Genomic DNA, 9909 nt, shown 5'->3' with positions numbered 1-9909 from the left:
TCCTCTTTTACACACGTAAATAACATGCCAATAAATAGGTGGAATGCACATATAACCCTATGGGAAGCTTGTTTTCAATGGTCTGGTGAAAGGTTCTCTTTAAAGCAAACTGGAACACATGACCTGTTTGCGAAACATGAGCACTGCAGGTAAGACATAGAGAATAACAAAGCACAGGGGTAACATGAACCATCTCTAGGCTGGAATAAGTAACTCGCCATCTTTTTTTTAGGCACAGTCGGCCTCACAAGTCCAAGTACCCAGCTAGCTATTACTAATGCCTCTCTAGCACCACACTATAGTACTTCCGGTCCCCTTTGGCGCTCCGTGTAGCGTCACTTCCGCCCGCTGTCATTGGCCTAGCACCCCGTGACAAACTCAAACGGAAGTTGCGTAGAAGGCGACGGTCGCGCCAGCGAGAGCAGCACCGGGGGGGCTCTTAGACCGGAAGGGGTGGAGTTACCGGAGCACCGAGTGAGTGAAGTCAGGAGATTGGTGGTCTTAATATGCCGGTGGGAGGGGTGGGGGGCTGTCATGGTGGCAGAGCTGTGTGCTGTCCCATTTGGGCACAGGCCCCATCATTGAGCTAGGAGAATGTGGGCTCACCTGGAGGGTGTGTGATGGTTGGGAATAGAAGGGGATGCTGAGCCTGAGCTGCAAGAGAACCGGTCACATTCAGGACTTTATACAAATGGCAACCTCACCTCTGACCACCCCTACTCTGTGCTATATACCCCAATAGTGGCTGTGTACCTCCCCCTGGGGGCTCCATGGCACACTGCCAACCCCTGTTCTGTCATTGCCAATGATCAGTACAATCAACAGTTGTGGTCCGTATGGCATCCCTATCCCTGTATATTAGTGTTGGAGCCTGGTGATTGGTCGCTCAGGTGGCAAGCATGAAAGGAAGCCCCATAATCTGCAATTATGTACAGCACACACCTGTCACCTCCATTGATGACGGGTCCAGGATCCTGCCAATGCTGTGCCCCCCCACAGCCACCATTTCCACTGCCCATACTTCTGGGTCCTGTTGTGCGCCTCTTTCGCCATTAATGTTGTGTCCCCTGTACATGTGTGCACGTGGTAAACTGTCCCCGGTACTTAGCTGTATTCATGACATGCTGAGAATACGTCTGGACTGTATACAGTAAACAAAATGTCATCAGGAGCCAGAGAAAGGGAGGTGGTATGTAGAGTGACTTTAGTCCTGCTATAAGGGCAGGCGGGTGGTGTGTAGAGTGACTTTAGTCCTGCTATAAGGGCAGGTGGGTGGTGTGTAGAGTGACTTTAGTCCTGCTATAAGGGCAGGCGGGTGGTGTGTAGAGTGACTTTAGTCCTGCTATAAGGGCAGGTGGGTGGTATGTAGAGTGACTTTAGTCCTGCTAAAAGGTCAGGCGGGTGGTGTGTAGAGTGACTTTAGTCCTGCTATAAGGACAAATCCGAGGCAGTGTGTGTTCCCATTCACACAGCATACCTAAACTTTATTTATTTAAACCTCATCTTTTGTTTCTTTGGAGCGGTTTTTCTTAGGACTCTATGGGCAGCCTTGTTGCTTAGAATGGATGGCGATGTGAAGTAAAGGGGTAAAAGAGGAGGCATTTTTTTACCATACAAAGAGAAACAGCCGACAGTTTCTACCAAGCAAGCAGAGCCGTCAAAAGGCAAGTATGTAACATTGGGTAGCGCTAGAACAGTAGCTGGCCATACACCTATAGATTCTCTGCAGATGTTCTATGATCAGATGGAAAAAGTGCAACAGATCCAATCATATTGTTCTGGTATTTTGACAGCCAGCGGGGCCGACTAGCAAGATACTGAAACTTGGCCAAGTGGGAGATTCCTCCATCCACACAGTTTAGCGTAGATGGAGGAATCTGTTGCACTTTTTCCATCTGACCATACACCATCTGCAGATAATCTATAGGTGTATGGCCAGCTTTAGATGTGGCGGCTACATTCATTTTATACGCTAAACTGTGTTGATGGAGGAATCTCCCGCTGGGCCAAGATTCGGTATTGCTAGTCGGCCCCGCTGGCTCTCCAAATACCTGAACAATCTGATTGGATGCAGGCATTGTTCTGGTATTTTGAGAGCCAAGGGGGCCGACTAGCAAGATACTGAAACTTGGTCCAGTGGGAGATTCCTCCATCCACACAGTTTAGCGTGGATGGAGGAATCTGTTGCACTTTTTCCATCTGACCATAGAAAATCTGCAGAGAATCTATAGGTGTATGGCCATCTACTGTTCTAGTGCTACCCAATGTTACATACTTGCCTTTTGACGGCTCTGCTTGCTTGATAGAAACTGTCGGCTGTTTCTCTTTTTGCTCATTCATATAAAGTTATTCTGATGGTTTTATTTCTAAATCAGCCTCCTGTGCCATTACTGCCATCTTTGTATGGACAGATGGGCATTCTTCAGGACTGAGCAGAGCTCACGTAATGATGTGTGAATGCCAATCAGTCCTGGAGTACTGTGAGTCCAACTCCTGGACGCGTGTAATCTACAGGCCAGATTTAAAGGAAAGAATACATTGCTGGATCGAAGAGGAAGTGGAGGACAGCACTGGAGTGCGGAGTAGATAAGTAGGAATTGGCTTTTTTTTTTTACATGAGAGGGGAGAATCCCCCCCAAAAAAAAAAGATCAAAAATATTTGAGTTGTACTTTATTGAAATGAACCTAAAGCGTTTGTGTTATCTACACAGCCCAGGCTGTGTCTGCCATGCATTTCTTCAATTAGAGCTCCAAACATTTTTGTATTTTATAGAGTGAAGAATGGTTAGGGCCATTGTGGAGTTTTTTTTCTTTTTGTCAGTGCCCCCATTAGGGAGATTTTCTGCACTTCCTGTCCAGGTCCTCCCCATTCATGGAATGGAAAGAAGAAGACATTTCTCTAACAGAAGGATAAACGCTTTCAGGTTTTTTCATTACTGGGAGATCTGTCACTGACAGCAAGTGGTCACCAGGAGAGGAAGTGAGGGGAAAATCTCATCAAGGATTAGGGATGCACCAATACTGGTTTTTCTGTATCGAGTACCGATATTTTTTTTCAGTACTCACAGATACTAAATACAGATACTGGAAGCCCCATTAAGGAAGCCAGGCATGTGATGACTTGCTGCCAGGCATCCTGATTACCCGGGAAGCCGGCTCCATGCCCCCTCATCACCAGGTGACGAGGAAGCATGGAGACAGCTTTCTGGCCAATCAGGAAGCCGGGCGGTGAGTCATTACACGCTGGCCGGCTTCCTGATTGCTCCCTCATCACTGAGTGACGAGGGAGTATGGAGCCAGCTTCCTGTCCAATCAGGAAGGTTGGGTGCGAGTCATTACCTGCCCCCCAGCTTCATGATTGGCCAGGAAGCCAGCTCTATGCTCCCTGGCCCATCAGGAAGCCTGATGGCGTGTAATGACTCGCTGCCCGGCTTCCTGATACCGCAAAGTCTGGTATCGGGAGCATTTGGGCGAGAACACATACTCGCTCAAATACTCTGTATCGGTGTATCCCTATCAAGGATACAGACCACACATAAAGGTGGACTCTAACCCTTCTTCACTCTATTTTAAAAAGAAAAAAAAATGTCCCTACAGGAAATGCATTGACTTAAGAGGTCAGAGGAAGCCACAGTGCTTGGTGGGGGATACAGACATTCAACTCTTATCAAATTCAGAAAGCCTCTTTTTCCGGGCTGGTTTTCTGAGTATTCTGCTGTGTGCAGTCTGGGCAGTCCTTGATATAATGTACTCCACCCTGTGAAAGTGAGCCCACCAGAATGTTAGAAGATTTCACTCATATTTCATCATAAAAGTGACAAGGCTGTTCATACAAACAAGGAAAAAGAAAGGGAAGGCAGCTTAAAGTAGAACTATGAGGTTAGGGCTTTTCCCCATAGTTCTCTTAAGGGTAACGGGAGGACACAAACTAGCGTCCTCCCATCACCCTAAGCTCAGTATACCGCGAGCTGCAGCTCACGGTATACTGAGACGCCGCAGCCGGGACAGATCCCGACTTTACTGTCTAGATCCACCCAGCTGTGTGATTGAAAGCTGGCTCTGCCTATCTAGAGGCAGAGCCAGCTGTGCCCATCCCCTCTCCCGTCCGTTCCGCCAGTCAGTGGTGGAGGATCAGACAGGGGAGGGGGGGAATCCCAGCAGGAAGCAGTGAGTGACAGTCACGGCTCTTTGCAGGGATAGATTGAGAAGTGAGCGAGCGACGGTATGTGTTCGCTCACTTCCCGATCTATTGAGCCGACCTGTGACAGTTTCATTGTCACAGGTCGGCTAGAACTATGAGGGTGAGTGATTATCACTCGCCTCATAATTCTCCTTTAATTGTAGCAAAACCACAAATGTGAAAACACTGCCATCGGGACTGAAAAAGAGAATTGAGAGTCTTGAGTTGTCATCAGAGCAGAACAACTATCCAAGAGGAGATTTACCTCTCTTTGGAAATGTTTCCTTTCACTTCCTGCTGTGTCCATAGGGCGGGAAGTGAAGGAAATTGTTTCGAATGTAATACAGATCAGAATGGTTGGTGTGTTTGGCTTTAGATATACTTTATGTTGTATTTTGATACAATTACTACATATCTGTCTTGTAAACTTTTGTCTTTCCAGGCAGATTGTCTGCATAATGAGTCAGGGGGACACAAACTCTGCTGCTGTCCCTCATGCTGCTGAGGATGTACAGGGGGATGACCGGTGGCTCTCTCAGGTAATATGGGGGATGCTTTGGGGTGTCTTTTTCCTTATAACTAAAGTGCTCTTGTCCTCTAACATGCTGTTTGCAGATTCTTCATCTCCAACACTTTTGTTCCCGAGTATTGAAATCGGGTGATAATAATCCTGAGCTGCTAAATTATTAACGTTTAAAGGATGGCTATTACAAAACTTGTGCTGTATACAAATATTTTCACCACATGTATTGTCACAATGGAGACAAAGCATGTAGGCATACTATGTAAGACTTCAGGATAAGGTTACATTAATTAATCCTTTTTTTATTATTATTTTGTTAAGAACTAGGGGAATTTTTGGTGCTGAGTTGTCCAGCTCTCCTATTACAAGTTCCCTAATTGAGTTTTATGTGAGTCCCGAAGTTAAAACCTACAGCGTTTGTTACTGTAGGCACTCTAAGGATTAATTCACACTGTTGTGGTGTTTTAACGTGCATCGTGCCACATGTTACCATGCATTGCTTTAAGGCAGGCAATTCATTTTAATGAGCAGCGTAACACACCAAAAAAAGGTACATGAACTGCTGCTTAAAAAGCAGAGCACCTCAACACATATTGGTGGGTTACTGTACGTTGCGGTTTATGAATGGATTGCACCAGCGTGCATTACGCACATTACCACAGCGCAGCAGTATGAACCCGGCCTTGGTCTCGCATACTTTTACTGCTAGGGATGCACCGATATATCGGCCACTGAAACATATCAGCCAAAAATGGCACATTTGGCAAAATGCCGAAAGTGCAATTTTCTGGCCGAAATAGGGGTGCATCCATGTATTCTCTCCGCTCCGTGGGAGGAGAGTGCTGTAAGCAGCCAGCATCTCTCCTCCCCGCACCGCTCAGCCTACTGTCACAGATCGGCGGAGCTGTGTGTGGGCAGAGACAGCTGCCATTGCTGTCACAGGAGGCTGAGCTCCGCTCGCTCAGCCTCCTGTGACAGCTGTCAGGATGGAGAGCGGGTACAAGCAGTCAGTGATCAGTGATCGCTGAGTGTTTGTAAATAATTGAGGACATAGTATGTTTCACCTCCTGTTCATTCGTGCTTGTGGTTATAGTAAACATACTTTGTCCTCATGCTATGAATGAACAGGAACACTCAGTATAGAGGATTCCTGTTCATTTATAACAGGGGCTACAGAAAAAGAGATTGAGGACTCTGTGTCCTCAAATCTCTTTTTCTATTTTAAAAGGGAAATATCAGGGGTCTGTTTAGACCCCCAATATTTCCCCAAAGCCCCTAAAAGTAAAGTAAAAAATATTTAATAAAAATGAATAAAAAAAACTTATATATATATATACAAGTTTATAAAAATAAAATATTTTTTAAAAATTGATAAAGTTAGAATAAAAACATGTTCGGTTTTCGGCCTGACATTTTTTTCATTTCGGTTTCATTTTGGTTTTGAAATTTTCGTTTAGGTGCACATAAGCTTTCTGCTCCAACTCTTGGCAATTAAGCAGTTGTTGTTGTTGAGAAAGCCATGTTAGAAGGGCCTTGCATATAAAGTGCAGTAACCTAAACCAGGGAATACTTTGTTAATGGAAATATGTGCATTAGAGGTTGACTGGCACTTGCTTAGGTAGGTATATTCTTTAATGGTTAGTATGCTATGAGGTTTTGACTAGTATAACCTGAAGGAGGCAGTATGATAATCACTTCAATAAATGTGCAATATTGTGCAGTGTTAAAATACATACAACATGAAGCTCCAGGACTATCACAAAATTCAGTTTGGAATATTTTAAGTAAATTGCCTTTTAACTGGATGGCCCTTTTAAGAAAACACATTGCTCTCTTCATTTTTGTAGAAGTACACGATGTCTGGCTGATCAAACTTGCTATGATACACTATGCCTTGTATCCAACAAATAGAGGAATACCCTCAGGTGCAGGAAGCTGATTTGTCAGTTGTTATTTATGATATTCAAGTACCGCTGCAGTGTGTAGTCAGAAAAAAAAGTGTCGGGTACACATAACAAACCCATTAATCATCATGTTTGTCCATCATGTTTGGCATGCTCGTTCAGTTGGATTTTTTTGCATGTTTATACAGTTTTCTCATGAAGCGCTTAATAATCAAAGCCTGAACGTTGGCCATCCCCTTTCCCATTTGCCCTCTACCCCCCACTGTCAGCACTGCACCCTTGGAAAAAATAAACCCAATATATTTACCTTTTTCTGAGTATCAATAGTGACATCACTGGCCCTATTAATCCTCCTCTTCCTGCTTCTGATATCTGCAGCATTCACCTGTGAGTCCTAGGTAGAGGCAGAGGCTTGACACCCTGGGATCATAGTAAGTGGGTTGAATGATGCTGGGCATCATTTGACCTGGAAGATTTGGGTCGCCATGTTGCTAGATCAATGAGTCCGCTGGGGACACTGCCTGGGATCAGGTGAGTATATCTGTCAGAGCTGTCAGAGCTCAGTAAGCATTGAGGGCAAAGCATCCACATGACATGCAGAAAATTCCCTTTCTTACAAGAAGAGGTGAACTATGGAAGCCTACATAATTGTCTTTTGACAGGTGCACTTTAACAACATACATGAAATAGCTGACTGAAAACACAACGTGCACAGCTCACCCCCTATCATGCGTCCCCACAATCCACACCGCGGTTGTGCTTTGTAGAGATGCATGTGGAATAAAGTTTGAATTTCTTTGGACGATTATCGTGTGCTGGTTCCACACATGAAATAGCTGCATTTGTAATAGTTTTTATTGTTGAACAACATAGAGCAACATGCAATTCTTTTTTTAAAAGGGTTCCTTTGAAATGACTTCTTCTTTGACTCTTTCAGCACAACAGGTTTGTATTGGACTGTAAGGACAAAGAGCCAGATGTCTTGTTTGTAGGGGACTCCATGGTGCAGTTAATGCAGCAGTATGAGGTAATGGGCTTTTCTTTTTGTTTTAACGTTACTAGGTTGCCTCTAAAATATGTAATGTGATGACTTTAGCTGCTTATTGTTAGCATTTATAGGCAATAAACTATTATTAGCACTTAACACATTTAGAGGGAATAGTGTTTTCTTAGACTAATAAACAGCTGAATGAGTCAGAGGAGTGATTCTTCCCTCTCCCTGTACGGCTCCATACAGAATTTTAGTAACAGAGAGAGTAGGAAAGCAAGCTGCTGTTGAGCTCTATTATTAGAACTCTTACAATGACCTGTTATACCATGGGTGCGCTCTATATCAAATGTTCATTCTTAAATATAGAACCTATCTAATGTAATAAAACCTATATTAATTAAAGGAGAATTATGAGGCGAGTGATTTTCATGCAGCCTCATAATCTGAGCCGACCTGTGACAATGAAACTGTCACAGGTCGGCTCAGTAGATTGGGAAGTGAGCGAACACATACCGTCGCTCGCTCACTTCTCGATCTATCCCTGCAGAGAGCCGTGACTGTCACTCACGGCTCCCTGTAGGGATTCCTCCCCGATCCTCCAGCGCTGACTGGCGGAACGGACGGGGGAGGGGGTGGGTACAGATGGCTCTGCCTCTAGGTAGGGAGAGCCAGCTATCACTCACGCAGCTGGGTGAATCTCGACAGGATTGTCGGGATCCGTCCCGGCTGCGGCGATCTCGGTATATAGTGAGCAATAGCTTGCTATATACTGAGCTTTGGGTCGGGGGAGGACGCTAGTGTATGTCCTCCTGTGACCCTTAGGAGAACTATGGGATAAAAAGGATGCCCCATAATTCTTTTAAGTAAGCACATAAACTGTGAAAGTCATATAGAAATGACTAAACAGGTTTGTAGCATATTGCTAAGTAAAAACAATAACAGAAACAATCATGATTAAAGGGCAACTTGTGTCACGGATGTAGGTATGCAGTCAGACATTGTACTAACGTCTCCAGTTTTCATAGTCTTACCTCTATGTCACCAGAGTTAGACCCAGTGCTCTCTGTAATCACCAATCTTCTGCAGTTCAGGTTTGTTAGAACACTTGTGCTTTGGGGTTTGACTGTTAATCGTTCATGCAATCCCAAAGCACTGTAGTATAAGAGCAGAATACTACTATTCACTGATAGACAAAGGTACTTGAAGGCATTTTCAAGCAAAAGCAGCCACAAATCATAATATGCAGGAGTACAAAGCAGTAAATATATTAAAAGGTATGTGACTTTAAAATGAGTTTGTGCCCAGACTATCCTCATTAAAGCATTTACATATTCTGAACAAGCAGTAAAAACACTTTAAAACAAGCCCTTATCCACCTCTGTAGCTGTAGGTATTGTGGAAAAATTCAATAGAATAGAAAAACCGAAATCTCTGTTCCTCTTCTCTTATTTTCTAAGGCAGGAAAAACTTGGCAGGCTGCCAGCTTTCTATTGTAAACAAACACCAGGTCCTTGTACACTGCTAGAAAGTCTTTATTGTGATGGTTGAGAATGAATGACTTCACAGTGCACGCAGCTACAAAGGTCAGTGAGGGCTTATTTAATCACCCTCACTTTTACTGCTTGTTATGAAATATGAATACTTGTCCATTGTCTTGACACAAGTGCATGTTGCCTTCTAAATTCTACTTGCCATCTTCTAAATAGGATATTTGTATTGACTGAATTTTGTAATATGTTTCCAAATGCTTTCTAGCCTCAGCGTTTATCTTTAGAACACAACAGGGGTATCTGTACTGAATAGTCCAAAACTCCCAATTCCAACTAAATCTATTCCAAAGTCCAGGGCAGCCCATACATTGCATATACCCTGTTTCCCCGAAAATAAGACCTACCTCAAAAATAAGACCTAGTACTATTTTTGGGAATTGCTAAAATATAAGACCTCCCTCGAAAATAAGACCTAGTTGTGACCATTGCCAGGGCCAGTGGTGGCATAAGGGGGAAGAGCCGTGGGAGTGGCAGGAGAGAATCAGCGGCGCCAACGAAGCCAGCGCTACAGGAAGCGAGGCGGCACCGGAGGGAGCAGAGCCGCATAAGCCGATGCCTCCTCTATAGCGCTGGCTCCTGTCACAGGCGGAGTGATACCAAATGCGCTCGGCCTGTGAGGAATCTATAGTGAAAGCGCGCTTCGCTCATTCGGGCCAGCGATTGGTTAGCAAATTGCTCTTGTGAAGGTACGGCACCCCTGATTGCCCTGATCACCATATCTTTGTACATGAATAAGTGTGGATTGTTGAACATTTAAAAAA

General features: G+C 44.4%; 1 protein-coding gene across 1 annotated transcript in view; it reads left to right on the top strand.

Annotated features, from left to right (window-relative positions):
- The first annotated feature begins 346 nt into the window (after nucleotides 1-346).
- Nucleotides 347-9909, top strand: part of PAFAH1B2 (platelet activating factor acetylhydrolase 1b catalytic subunit 2) — a 20500-nt gene continuing 10937 nt past the window's right edge. Inside the window, exons 1-3 of the mRNA XM_018568640.1 lie at nucleotides 347-474; nucleotides 4623-4719; nucleotides 7545-7634. Of these exons, the coding sequence (XP_018424142.1) occupies nucleotides 4639-4719; nucleotides 7545-7634 (171 nt within the window). The 5' untranslated portion in view covers nucleotides 347-474; nucleotides 4623-4638. The remainder of the gene's footprint in view (nucleotides 475-4622; nucleotides 4720-7544; nucleotides 7635-9909) is intronic.

The sequence above is a fragment of the Nanorana parkeri genome, unplaced genomic scaffold (genome assembly GCF_000935625.1).
Source record: "Nanorana parkeri isolate BGI_ZX_2015 unplaced genomic scaffold, ASM93562v1 scaffold1222, whole genome shotgun sequence".
Classification (NCBI taxonomy): Eukaryota; Metazoa; Chordata; class Amphibia; order Anura; family Dicroglossidae; genus Nanorana; species Nanorana parkeri.
The sequence above is the reverse complement of the archived record's forward strand: the minus strand, read 5'-3'. Positions and strand labels throughout refer to the sequence as shown.